Consider the following 13,258-nt stretch of genomic DNA (forward strand, 5'->3'; position numbering starts at 1 on the left):
AATCTGATGGGTAGAATTTTTTGTTCTGCGCGTGCAGGTCGGGCTCGGTGCGTACGTCACGTGGAAGCATGGTTTGTTAGGGCTCGAGCCCTATGTCTTACCAACAGCGCACGTCAGACATCTTCAATCCGGCGAAAATGGCTCTCAGTAATGTTTTCTGAATAATAGGAAGCTTTTCCTGGTATTTCTCAGGCCCCACAGCCCCTGGTTCGCTCGATAGTGACAACTCTGTTGGGCCATAGTTAATACGCACCCGTACACCAGCTTACCCCAGGACGTCTACACCTCCATCAATTTCAACGAATATTCCATAAAATCGAATTCCAATGGAAGATTTGCAATCTACAAGCTTATCTGATCACTTTGGTGGTAGTATCACCCGCCAAACTCACCTACACTCTCTCCAGAGTAGCCTCTATTAATAAATGTACAAAATACCCCCGGCACGCTTAGTACACGAAACCCAAGATCTTACCGGAAACGTGCTTTCTTCTGGCCTCCTCGTGGTCCATGATACCAGCAGAGGTGGTCAAGATGACGTAACCGAACTGTCTGGCTGGCAACAAGTTGTCAGTCCATCTCTCAATGTCACCAATCTTGACGTTGAATCTTGGGGAGATGACACCACACTTGTTCAATCTACCGGTCAACTGGACAACGATCTTACCGGATCTGTGGTCGTCGATGTACTCGAACTCACCAATGTAACCGTGCTTCTGCATAACCAGCAAGAACTTGATGATGACCTTGGAGGAAGGTCTGATCAAGACCTGACGCTTACCGGTCTTCTCGGCGTTGTTGATAGCGTTCAAGGCGTCAGCCAAAACGGAGGTTCTAGTCATTATTTAGGGTTTGTAGATGAAGGTGGAAAAACGAGTGAAAAATTTAGGTCGCGGTTGGCACTCTGTGGTAGGTACTGCAGGTGGGGGCCGTTTTGCGGGCCCTTTTAGCAGTCACAGCGCTTGCAGTATGAGGACCATTACACCCGTGCACCTCACACTCTTCAATGGTGGGGCTGTCTGCAGGCCCTCGTAGCCTCCTTCTCACCAGAAAAAATCTTCAGTTTCTAATCTCTTCACCAACTAAAATGCCAGTATGTACAGATCCTACTACGTGAAAGGATAGCAGATTTGTATCGATGAGATCAGAATGAGGCCGTGGTTAATTATATTTATGACCTGAAACGCTCCAGCAATACTGGGTTAGACTATCCAGTCTCCACTATGAAGATGACATCCAAAGACCCAGAGCAAGACCCAAGCAAGCTACCATAAACCCACACGGTATAGCATATCCAAATTCCTTCATTCTCCAATCGTCTGCAACCATCACACATCCTCCAATACCAAGCGTATACTAACTTCCAGGCTAACAAGAGCTTCCAGATCAAGCAGAAATTGGGCAAGGCTTCTAAGCAGAACAGACCTTTGCCTCAGTGGCTCAGATTGAAGACCAACAACACCATCAGATACAACGCCAAGAGAAGACACTGGAGAAGATCTAAGTTGAACTTCTAAGCGTTCTGGTCAACTTTGTTAGGTATATCTAATACACTCATGCAATAGAACCGCAGCTGTAGTACAAGAACGGGGCATTACCGCCTTCATGAACTCACCATTTGTTGGATAGAATGAAGAGGAATAAGCAATCGTCGGTGGTGATAATCCGTCGTTTTAAACTCTGACCAGGATAGTGATCAGTAGAAGTATTTATGAACTATGTCAATCTGAAAACTTCCTGAGACCTTGAAATATGAATTTGTTGTCTTCAAGACTACTGATACAGTTTATTATCACTGATTACTTGTAAACCTTGGAGTTCATTGTGCTCTCGGACATGGTGAAAAATTACCTGTCAAACCAAGCTTCGAGGTAAAACGCGTTCAATCAACTCCCGGCTCAAAGAGCCGTCTTTCTACATCCTAGCCTGTTGTTAAATATTATTCCAATCCGTATTTATAAGAATCCCGCTTCCTACACCTCCTCCTCGAACACAGTCTCGATCGGCTTCTCCATGAAAGAGGCGTGGGACAAAACACACACAGCCAGCGAACCAATCAACCACATCATCGTGGAGATGGGACTGGCCAAGAAACCCAAGGGAACAGCCACGCAGATCAAGCCCAACTTCAACTGAGAGCTGTTGAAACGTCCAACGGGCAAAACCAAGTCCTCGCCGTTCAACTTCATGATACCAAAGACACCCAAACCGACGAAAGCGATCACGAAAAGCAACAACAAATTCGTAATAAGGGCGTAGATGCTCAAGGCTGAAACAATCAAAATGTAGTTGGCCTGGAAGTAGCCCAAGTTGTAACCGACACGAGACTGAATCTCACCAAAGTCAGCAGGCTTCGAGAGTCTTCTGAAATCAAAGAATTCCTGTGGAGGCTTGATTTTGGAGACGGTTCCTTGAAGATAGGACACGTCGCTTCTGAGTCTCTCCATCGTGAATCTCTCGGAGAGATTGGAAAGCTGATGTTAGTACATAAAGCAAAATAGGAAAGAGTTTTAATCAGATATCAACATACTGGAATGTAGGGAATCGTGAGGCCAGACATATTTAATGAGGAGGTCTATGTGTTTTTCTTTGAATGAGGCTATCGAGAACCGCGCCATGACAGGACACCCGTGCACCAAATTTGCAGCCGTTACAAGTTGAGGTCCTTCTTCACCATAGCTCTGCAAATGGGGTGGTAACGAGACTCGAATTTTTTGAAATAGCTCACTGCAAGGTCGTGGTCGACGCTGGCCAAAAGCCTGTATCCAGGTCTAGCGAATTTCATTCTGCCCACCGTGCCGAGCCATTCACCGAGCTGATCATAGAACCTTCTGTTTTCTCCACCAACTTGCAAAACAAACCAACGGAAAAGAACTTCAGCGTTGGACGATGTGGCGTACGCGTGGTATACCTGGTCAAGAACATGCAAGGCGCCTCTGAAGTCCTTCCACTTGAAATCGTCAAGCTTGTCGAAGGACGACATGGTTTCCAAGAAAACGACAGACTGGTTGGCGGTGAAGCTCTCGATGTCAGAAGGCTTGAAGAGCTGGGTCAAGTCGTCATTGTTACGCGTAGCGTAGATCCAGCGGTCTGCCAAGCTGTAGACTTGGTCAACCAAGGTGGTGTCGAAATCAGGCTTCACAGGTGGCATGCCAGGCTTATAGAGCCACAGCTCCCAGTCGATCAGATCGAGCTTATCCTTGTGGTCCTTGAAGAATGCATAGAGTGTATCCATGAACTGGTAGGTGTCGAGCGACGAGTACTTGAACTTGTTGAAGTAGTGAGGAATGAATGGGTCAAACACTTCTTTGCCGCCAACAGTGCGTTCAATGAGGAAAAGCAAGTTCGATCCTTTTTCGTATGGAACGGTGGAGAATGCATCGTCCGGGTCGCTGCGGTCCTTCAAGTCTTGCACCAACGTGGAGTATCTTTCTGCTGAATCGCCCATGGCTTTGATGCTGTTTTCCAAATCGGACCATCCGATAATCGCCGAAAAGTGTCTTGTGGCCTCGCCGTGAATAGCTCCTTGAATTCTTCTCTCCAAGTAGACGGTCCAGCCCTCGTTGAGCCAGAAGTGCTCCCACGAGCAGTTGGTGACAAGGTTGCCAGACCACGAATGGGCAAGCTCGTGGGCAACAACATCCACGTTTTCTCTGTCGCCACTGATCAACGTAGGGGTCACAAAAGTGGCATTGGGGTTCTCCATACCGCCGTAAGGGAAACTCAGAGGCAACACAAGCGCATCGTACTGGTCCCATTCGTATGGAAACACCAACTTCTCTGCAGCCTGCAAGAAGTTCTCCATGTCGTGCTCAAACTCGTGCTGGCACGCCTGGACCCTGTTGGGCTCACTGTAGACGTGGGAACGGGGTCCAATGGGCAATTTGGTGATGTCTCCAGACGCAATTGCAACCAAGTACGATGGAATGGGGATGGGCTGTTCGAACTTGTAGGTGTTGCCGTCCACGGAGGCCGGTCTTCCGCTCATCAACGTGGGGAGTTTCAGCTCCACGGAGAAGGAGTAGGACGATTTGACTGCTGGAGTATCGAAGAATGGGAAGAGACTTCTGGCATGGATCGCCTGGCACTGGGAGAAGAAGTATGGGTCTTTCTTGCCGTCGGTGGCGTCCTTCTCGAGGAACTGCAACGCCGTGCACTGGTCTGTCGTGTTCCACTCGAGATCCAAGTCGAATTTCGTGTTCTTTGGGATCTTGGCTTCGATCTTGAATTCCGAGCCCAAAATGCCTCTTTCGCCGAAACCAAAAGCAGCGTTCTTGCCGTCGACAGCGGCGCTCTTCACGTCCAAGTACGACGAGTCCAACGCCACGCTATCGACGTCCTCAAGCGTCTCCAACGCGATCTTGGCCTTTCCGTGGAGAATCTTCTTTTCCCAGTCGACCTTGAAATCCAACCTTGTGTGGTGAACTTTGAACTGAAAATAGTTCAGCAACGTGGAGGGGTCCCTCTCAGGCAGGGACTGCGGGCGGTGAGGGGCGATGACGTCCATTGTGGGAAATTGGAGAAGTTCTTTCTGAAGAAGGTGTATCTAAAGTATGGAATCTGCGCGCCATACAGTGGAGCGGCACTAGTTGATGATTCTGGGGCGTTCACAAAAACAGAAAAAAAAAAAAGGCCGTTGATTTGATGGGTTTTTTTTCTTTTTAGGTAACTTGTTTTTAGATAAGTTGAGCAATTTGCTTTCTTGTCAAAACGGAATCTTGAACGCAACGGTCAGAGACCAATTGCGCTGACGCTGTGCGCCAATATCGAGAGTCCACATTGACGAGAAGCCCCGAGAAAACGGATGTTTTTACGGCGATTTGCGCCGAAACGCCGAAAATAGTAGTGTTTGCGTTTTGACGTTGCCGGGGCCTTTTTCGGGAACTTATTGAAACGGTTTTTCCAAAGGGCTTATCGCTTATCGTCGTTTCTGTGGCGCCTCCAAAAGTGCAACATTGGCATTCCGTAGGGCTCATTTCGCTCGGGGCCTAGCGGTTGCTTTTAGACATTTTGCAGCAGATAACGGTCGTAGCGGGTTATGGGTGATTTTGGAGTTTTCTATTTTTTTCTATAAGCCTTCTCTTTTTGCTTATTTTGATTGACCGAATGGCGATGTTGGGATCAATCGACAGGTCGTCTTAATTGGCCATTTAAAGAAGTGCTTCAGCCAGATCTTGCAGCCATATCAACGCTGACGTTCATTACAAGGGTCCGCTCTATATCTGGAACCAGCAAACTCTGCACCACATTGTCTCAGCCCGAAGATTTCTTCCTTTTGGAGATTAAAAAAGCTTACCATATTTTCAAATTATGCCTGGCACTTTGCTTGTTTTCCAAATCAGTTCTGTCTTGGCTCCGATAGCATTGTTTGTCGATCCTCACTGACGTCAAGAAGCCGAGCCGACCAGACCAGAAAAGTTCACACAAAAGGCTCATCCACACAAAAGGCACATCCATAGACAAGAAGGCAGCAAGCGTCCATTGACAATAAAGCCACAATCGATTTTTTTTGCGATTTTACCAAAAAACCAAATCTTCTATTGTTTGGATTTATGCATCCACGTCGTGGTACCCTCACCGGAATACCTTGTTTGATTTCACCCCAAAAGTCCGAACACAAAAAACCAATGGCCAGTTCGTCATTTTTGGACTCTCCCAACTTTATCTCAGGTCTTTAATTCATTGATTTCCGGAGAAATCACGGAGTTTGTGGATTGTTTTGGTTACGGTCACGTGACCCGGACCCGTACTCCACACAGCTTGAAACTCAACCACTCCACCACCTGGTTCTTCCCTTTTTTTTACATCCACTCGCTGGCAATGCCGCCCGAAAACGTCCCATACGGAAATAAGGGCCTTGCTAACTCCATGGAACTGCCATTGCACAGGCTCGAACAGGAAATTGCCAAAGACCTCAGATCGGACAAACTGAACAAGAGACCGTCAGATACAGCCTCCATCTACTCCTTTGACTCCGTGTCAACGTCAGGCCGCTTGCTTGATCGTCTAGATTTGGACAGCGAAGACTACGATGAAGATTTCCTTCGAAGACGAGAATCCTATGCCCTGATCCAGTCTACTGGACGCCTATTGGACCGTTTGGGTCTTGATGATGATGGAGAGGAGGCCCTGCTGCCGCTGCTGCTTCATCTGGGAGGTTTGCCCAATGTGGGCGGTGTCGATCCCCGCTTTAAACCGGTCCGAGCCTCGTCGGCGATCAGCTTGAACAGAATGAAAAGCGCAGCTCACAGACCACCCATGAGGACATTGAGCTCTCAAAGCACGTCTTCCAGCAGCCGTGTCCCCGTGCAAAATGTCGGTTCTGCGCCGTTTAGGCAGCCTTTCGAGAGGCCTGGTGCTTCTGTGGACTCGTTCCATGCCGATGTGAATTCTCCCAATAGTCTGTTCACTCGGCTCAATATGGCCCAAAGGTCACAATCGCTGGCTTCGCCTGACCCTGGAAGTTCCTTAAAAATGCCCGGAAGCTTCGAATCTGAGTCTGAAAGGAAGTCGTTGGATACCGACGGCTCTCTGGATACAACTTCACCCTCCCAGCTGCCCAAAATACCCGTACACGCTCCATTGAAGCCAGACTACGGTAAAAGGCTGGCCTCAGGCTCGTCTCAAACGTCTACATCCTCCTTGGAGGTCCCAATTTTTAACCCCAACGCAAAATTCAACCCCGCATACGAATCCATGGTCAAACAGGCGCTTCTGCTAAGAAACCACAACGACAGAGAGGCGCTGTACCAGCTACAAATCATCGGCAATGCGCCCAACAACTACCCAAAAGCAATGTATCTATACGCCATGGCCCTCCGGTTTGGCCTCGGTGTCAAAAAAAATGAAACCTCATATATCAAGTGGCTATGTCGGTGCATTCTTGTATCGCAAATTGTCGAAACCAACCCTGTGGACCCACCTTCGCTTAACAACTACGTCAAAAGGCTCCATGAGCTCCAACCACAGGACTTGGTCAGAATGGTATGCAAACAGACATCGGCTGCTGTGGACCCATTCGACTTGTACGACGAATTTCTGCGAATGAGCTCCTCCGTCATTTCCAAAATCATCACCCTCAACAATAAAGATAACAATACGCTCGCTGCTGCCTACCATTTACTAGGTGAGGCTGTTCTTGTCGGTTCAGGCTTGCCAGCCAAAGATACAACATCGGCCATTCAACTTCTCAGCAAGGCTGCATCCTTGGGCTTTTCACACTCAATGGTGAAACTAGGCGAAATGTGGGCACTAAATCAAAACACTATAAAAAAGATTTCCACAAGTCGGCCGCTTGGCTACGTCTCGCTGAGTTATTTGGCAAGAAGGATATTGGCAATAGCTGGATCTACAAGTCCAAGTACATGGCCAGGCCCAAAAAATAGATTAGCTATATTTCTTTCCCGACTGGAAGGTGTACTTATTACCCTCATTCACTTCCGAACCGTATACCTCCATGAACTCTCGGAGACAGCAATATAGATATCCACAGGCATCCCGTAGGTCTGAGTAGCACCCTAGAGGAGCGTAGTACTTGTCCAGAGCTGGATGAAGCGGTAGGTCGGTATTGGCTTTTTGAACCGGCGTGGCTCTGTTATGCCAGCTTTTGGGGAATACTGTGGATGGCGAAGGGCAAAGAGTGAAAAACGATTGTGCTTCGGCGAGTGTGTCTGAAATTGTTTGGTGATGGTCGATGATTTGGGTCTGGATTTCGACGGTCTTGTTTCTGGAGTCCAGAGTCTCGGCAGCTTTCCGGAGGCTCTTGGTTATACGCTTTATTGCAAGCGCTTTGAGGTTGGTGAGAACGCCCACAAGAAACGTCAAATACGCCTTTTTCTTGTCTTGGACATTGTGGGTCTTGATGTACTTTTCGATACGAGAAACAAACGGCGGGATGCCTTCAACGTAGACGCCCCAAATCCGCTCAGCGCTGCTGCTCGTAGCCTTTTCTTCGTAGTCACTGGCAATCGCTAGGCAGAGCATCCAGTCGAACTGGATCACCACGGAGAAAAGCGGGTCCTTGGACCTGACGCGATCAGCATGGGCACTGGCGGATTTGGCCTGTTTTTGCCAGAAAAGTACCGGCTCCTTCTTCTGGCCAGGGCTGCTGGGTTTCGATCCAGCCTCTATGATGCCCAACCCCTTGAGCGGTTTTGGGTGAAGGTTTCTGAGCGCCGCCAGCGGTAGCGACATTCTGACGAGAAAACGTGGCTTTTTCGGGTCGCTGAGTTTGTTAATGAAACGGACTCTGCCCTTGGGTGAAGCCTTCTTAGGCAGTTTCCCCTGAACCTCAGGCGTATTTTCCGCCTTGGGCTCGAACATCGTCGGTAGCGTGGGCGAAAGAAGCAGAATCGGCAAATTGTCAATATCCGAGCCATTGCTCAGTCTGGACGGCTCTTCGTCGTTATCTGACGGGTCGTTTTCGTCGTTTTCGTAGGACCCCATGAAATCTGGTTTGGCGAATTGAGGCGGCAATGTCGGCGAGAGAAGCTGCGGTAGCTGGCCCAGCGTGACGTACAGCGACACCATATCGTCGACGTTCCACGGCAAAGTCTTGGGAGCCAGAGCTGGCGTGGTTGGAGCTGGCGAGTTGGAAGGTGCTGTGGACGGCGAAAAGGGCAGCTGAGACTTTGCTTTTTTCAGCGAAAGCGAACGGCGGAGCCCTCGGGGTTTAGAAGGCCTCTTCTGCTCCAGAAATATGGCAGACTTCATCGGCGTTAGGGTGTTTCTGGAGGTGTTTCTGGAAGAGTAGTAGGAGCAGATCAGATACCTCACCTGGTGCTCTGCATGTGGGGGAGTCTCAGGCAGGAGGGTAAAGTGGTGGGAATCGAGGGGATATATATATGAGGAGATTCTAGGATATTTGATTTGGAGTAATTGAGGAGGATTTCTTTAATTTGGTCAAGGGGCCGAAATTTCAATAGGGGTGGCAGTTTCGGAGTGTGTCTCGGTACCAATCCGGAAGCATCCAGGGTGCTAGCCGAGAGCGATTGAGCATAAAGGTGCGCCATTCACCGGAGTGGGGGTATTGACTTTTGAACGAGTTTTTGAGATTTGAAGGTTTTGGATTTTATGGTTTGTGGTTTTGAGATTGTGGTGCATTTTGGTTAAGGGCACTGGGTGGTCCAGGAAGATGGTGTTGGATGGTATGGTCAATTGAGCAAAGTATGGGACTCAATTTTTCACGCACTGGTTTTAAGTGGCCATTTGAATGAAATCATAGTAATTGTGGTGTAGAATTTGGATGCTCTGGCGACCAGTAAGGTTGGTTTGTGGAATTGTCGGTAGCGACCAAGGAGGCTTAAACGATATTAGCTAGGGCAGTAGCTTCAAAGTTTTAAGTAAGAGGTATCCTGTTTTGAGCATGGTCCTCTCCTTTTTTGATGTAAAAGCCGAAAGAGCAATTCTAAGCGGCCGTGCGCTTGTATCCTCGAAGATATCAAATTCGGTTTATCCCAAAGTTATATGTTTCGGCAACCATACTGGGGGACCTCCTCGGCGGTCGGTTGCAAAGGGTTCTGTTTACGTTTCATGTATGTTGTGCATATAACCAGTTGTCTCTCGTAAATATGCAGCCAGATTGTGTTGATCCACATTTGTGGTCCGACTCTATCGAGACCCAGACATCATAAAACTTTTGCAAACGAATGCCTGATACCAGATGTTGGTTCTTGATAATGTCCCTGACAAAGGTGTCCACATTTTATTGCTCGCATCCTGCGATATAATCGGAAGACCGCTGCGTGTTCCGGGGACCCTTAAGGCTATGACGATGTTGCTTCAACGGCATGTCTGTCTTCAGCATATAATTGCCTCGTCAAAGCCTGTTCCTAAAAAGTAGGACATACGGACTCTCGTTGAAAAGAACTATAAGCATAGTACATGGTGAATTCGTCAGACCACTACCTTGAGTCCTTCTACAAAGCTCTTTTTTTTTTTTTTTTTCTTATTTTGTATACTTTCTTATCGTCACTCGGCGACTGGTATCAGTCCACCTTCTCAAGGCGGACCTCAAAATCTGAGTCGCTCAAATCTGCATCCCAATAACGGACCATCTCAAATAGGGAAGACTGTTCCGTGCTGTCCAGCTCGTACAGCTCGTCAGGCTGCAGGTTCTGTGGATTCCCCGTAGGCTTAGTAGCAAAGGTCTCGGTGGGGTTGTGATTCGGAAGCTTGAAAATGACTCCAACGTATGAAGTCACCTTCTCAACTCGGCTCTTCCAGGGAACAAAGCCCTTTGGAAAGTATTCCGAATCCAGGCGCTCCAGGGGATGTTAGGCGCATTTGGGGAAGTTTCATCGATTTCAGGAGCCGAAAGGTGTACTTCAGGAAGCACAGGCTCAACTGAATCGATGATGTTCTGCAAGAAGCAGAAGTCCTGGGAAGGAAGCATTCATTACTCTTTTCGTTGAAGATACTCTGCCAGTGGAAAAAGTCCCTTGGCAAAAATGAACGAGTATCTTCGTCGTTTGTGGCATCCTTCCAAAAGTAAAAGTCATTTGGAAGAAAATCCTCGTTGTACTTGGGACTGGAAGTCCAGAGCTGGAAGAATTTGCAGAAGTCCTCGGGAAGTAGACCTCCTGAGTCTTCACAGGCTCCTCAGAGTACAACTCAAACTGCTCTTCATGCAAGCAGAAATCGTAGTCGGATAACTCACCATCAAGCGACTCAAGCCCGTCAGCAATGAGCTGGAAGCTGAAGAGGTCGGTGACGAAAAGGTGTCCGTCATCAACGAGAAAGACTTTTTTTGTCTTTGTGGTCCTCTTCTTCAGTGGGTCAAGAGGCAAGAGCTCGTCAATAATGAGTTGGAATTCGAAAAAGTCCTCAATGGTGAAAGACTCTTCAGACTTCTCGGACAAGGCGTCCTGCCAGAAGTAGAATTCCTTTGGAAGGAAGGAAATTTCCTCCTCCTTGAGGGACTTTCTGAAGTAGTGAAAGTCGCCTGGAAAGTAGGTCTTTTCAGTCTGAGACAAAGACGACCAAGTCTTGAAAACGGGGAAGTCCAAGGGCAAAAGTGTTGCCACCTGGATGTTGTTGGTGACCAGCTTAGGGGAAAATGCTGGGGTGGTAACCTCTGGTTCAGGCTGAACTGGGTTGACTGGTTCAGGCAGATTTGGTTCTTCGACCTGAACTGGGCTGACCTCGGGTTCTGGAGATTCCTTCACCTCTGGACATGGTTCATTCTTTTGGGTCAAATACAGCTCAAGGTAAGAAATCTGACCTGGGTTGAGCGGTACAAAGTCCTCAAGAATGAGCTGGAAATTGAAGAAGTCGGAAATGTAGTAGGAGTCACCCTCGTTGGAGAGGAACTTCTGCTTGGACTTCTTCTTTTCCTTGGTGGGCTCGACAGGCTTGGAAACCTGCTGAGCTGGGGTGGTGTTAGTAGAGTCACCTTCGTTGGAAGGCTTCTCCTTGACTTCGTTGGAAGGAAGAGGATTCTCATTGGTAGTACGCTTTCTCTTGGAGCGCTTTCTCTTCTTGTCCTTCAACTTCTTTTCCCTAATGTGGGCGTCACTTTCCTTGAGGCTGCCTCTGTCAGTGGACGACTTCTTAGGGAAACTCTTCTTCTTGGATGCTTTGGTGATAGTGCTGGCGGTAGAAACGGCGGGCATTTTTGATTGATATGTGGTGGATAGAGAAAAGGAATTCAGGGAACATGGACTTTGCTTTATAGTCCAAAGGCCTGTTCTACGAAATAATATTTTACGGTCTTGATGGTCACAAACATGGGTTTGGTCATGAGTGGTAATTCGAGAGAGGAAGGTCGTAGCAAAATGGTCATCTCATTGAGCTCGAAAATGGTAAGTATAAAACCAGAGAGGAATATGGCCAGGCTTTTGGTTGGTATTTCACAAAAATTAATCCAACCAGAGTAGGTCCAGAAGTCACGCATGCACTTCTTTCAAAGGAAACCCCAGCACTTGAACCGCCATAGTTAAGCCTAAATAATAAAGTCGGGCTCAAGATAATATTTGACAGGATTTTCTCTCGATTTGGGGGTTCTGGAGATTTCCACCTGAATTGGGACAAATTGCACGTATTTTGTCTCACATTTTGCCTCAGGTTTCAGTGGATTTGTTAACATGATTGAGGTCAATGAACTAAACAAAGTGAACTAAACCGGTTTAATAGCTGAATCTCCTACTTACAAATAAATTCATAGCTTCTGTCACACATTACCTAAACATTTGAGCGGCCAACTTGGCTGCCTTGGCCTTATTCTTCAAACGAAGAGAACGCCTTGGTGCATTTTTGGAGCCTCTTTTCTTGCAGTCCAGCTTATACTTCTGCTTTTTATGGACAGCTTCATCTGGCTTGTCATGTAAACTTGGATAAAAACTGACTTGTTTGAGCAGCTTTTGTGTGGGAGAACCATCTGGACTGGTTTCATCGGTGGTAGGCAGCAGCTTTTGGCTGCTTTCTTGACCATCCAGTACATCCTTTTGATAAGCTGATGTCTCAAGAATGCTGATGCCATTGGCCAACTTACTGGCTTTTCTGTTTTCCACAAAGGCTCGCCACTTCATGTTATTTTCGAGGTTCAGTAGGAGCTTATGCTGGTAGATACTCTGAGCAATTACTCTTGAGCTCCAGTACTCATGCCCATAATAGTGCTGGGTCACAAAAAATTCAAATTCACCAGGGCCCCATGAAATTGGGATTTTTCGGAAATCAGCGGTGACAAGTTCACCGGTGGTAAGCCAAACAGACTGAAGAGCATCTTGTTCAATGTAGCAGCCTTCTAGGTGCCAGTAGAATGAATATGGTGAGCTCATTTCCTTTGTGTGATTGATATGAGAGATTCTTGTAGGGAAGTCTTCGATAGAGTTAGGTTTTCGAGTTGTTGAGGATTGTGAAGGATAACTAAGCGAGAACAAGGCTTGAGTTCCTTTCACTGGTTCTTAGGAAGTAGTAGAAGTGGTGGGGTACAAGAGAGAGCGACGTTGAATATATATGCTTTTCACAAACATAAGGTGGTGGTGCACCCATTGAGCGGGAAGCCATTGGGCTTTAGGCCTAAGATTGAAGATTTCTGTGAAATTCATTTTTGAGTGATCCAACTGGCGATTCTGGGAGTCCTTTGTGTCTCAGCTTCAGCTGGATGATGTGAATGTACCCATTGAGGAGCCAAAGCAATACAAGATAACAATCCCACCACATTATCAAGTTAATATGATCAGGTATGATTAAATAAAACCCCATTGCTGGTCTTGATGCTCATAGTATATGGAAAATCATCTCAGCTTGTGATACTATA

General features: G+C 47.4%; 7 protein-coding genes across 7 annotated transcripts; 1 reads left to right on the forward strand and 6 right to left on the reverse strand. All coding sequences in view use genetic code 12, as the record gives it.

The window, feature by feature from the left end:
- Nucleotides 1–449: 449 nt before the first annotated feature.
- Nucleotides 450–842, reverse strand: RPS22A (40S ribosomal protein uS8; the record flags this gene model as incomplete). Its single annotated transcript, XM_025480868.1, has 1 exon — nt 450–842. One exon carries the CDS (start codon nt 840–842, stop codon nt 450–452), a length of 393 nt encoding a protein of 130 aa, XP_025335168.1.
- Nucleotides 843–1,973: 1,131 nt separating this feature from the next.
- CXQ87_002356 (uncharacterized protein) lies at nt 1,974–2,447 on the reverse strand (the record flags this gene model as incomplete). The annotated part of the gene is made up of 1 exon (XM_025480869.1): nt 1,974–2,447. One exon carries the CDS (start codon nt 2,445–2,447, stop codon nt 1,974–1,976), a length of 474 nt encoding a protein of 157 aa, XP_025335169.1.
- Nucleotides 2,448–2,650: 203 nt separating this feature from the next.
- On the reverse strand, nt 2,651–4,507 carry LKH1 (bifunctional aminopeptidase/epoxide hydrolase; the record flags this gene model as incomplete). Its single annotated transcript, XM_025480870.1, has 1 exon — nt 2,651–4,507. The coding sequence occupies one exon, from the start codon at nt 4,505–4,507 to the stop codon at nt 2,651–2,653; it is 1,857 nt and encodes a 618-aa protein (XP_025335170.1).
- A 1,313-nt stretch (nt 4,508–5,820) lies between these two features.
- Nucleotides 5,821–7,312, forward strand: CXQ87_002358 (uncharacterized protein; the record flags this gene model as incomplete). The annotated part of the gene is made up of 2 exons (XM_025480871.1): nt 5,821–7,244; nt 7,276–7,312. The coding sequence occupies 2 exons, from the start codon at nt 5,821–5,823 to the stop codon at nt 7,310–7,312; spliced, it is 1,461 nt and encodes a 486-aa protein (XP_025335171.1).
- Nucleotides 7,313–7,386: 74 nt separating this feature from the next.
- Nucleotides 7,387–8,712, reverse strand: CXQ87_002359 (uncharacterized protein; the record flags this gene model as incomplete). The annotated part of the gene is made up of 1 exon (XM_025480872.1): nt 7,387–8,712. The coding sequence occupies one exon, from the start codon at nt 8,710–8,712 to the stop codon at nt 7,387–7,389; it is 1,326 nt and encodes a 441-aa protein (XP_025335172.1).
- A 1,274-nt stretch (nt 8,713–9,986) lies between these two features.
- On the reverse strand, nt 9,987–11,612 carry CXQ87_002360 (uncharacterized protein; the record flags this gene model as incomplete). Its single annotated transcript, XM_025480873.1, has 3 exons — nt 9,987–10,210; nt 10,401–10,563; nt 10,593–11,612. The coding sequence occupies 3 exons, from the start codon at nt 11,610–11,612 to the stop codon at nt 9,987–9,989; spliced, it is 1,407 nt and encodes a 468-aa protein (XP_025335173.1).
- A 564-nt stretch (nt 11,613–12,176) lies between these two features.
- On the reverse strand, nt 12,177–12,776 carry CXQ87_002361 (uncharacterized protein; the record flags this gene model as incomplete). The annotated part of the gene is made up of 1 exon (XM_025480874.1): nt 12,177–12,776. The coding sequence occupies one exon, from the start codon at nt 12,774–12,776 to the stop codon at nt 12,177–12,179; it is 600 nt and encodes a 199-aa protein (XP_025335174.1).
- Between the last annotated feature and the right edge of the window lie 482 nt (nt 12,777–13,258).

Source organism: Candidozyma duobushaemuli, assembly GCF_002926085.2.
Source record: "Candidozyma duobushaemuli strain B09383 chromosome Unknown B_B09383, whole genome shotgun sequence".
NCBI classification, from domain to species: Eukaryota; Fungi; Ascomycota; class Pichiomycetes; order Serinales; family Metschnikowiaceae; genus Candidozyma; species Candidozyma duobushaemuli.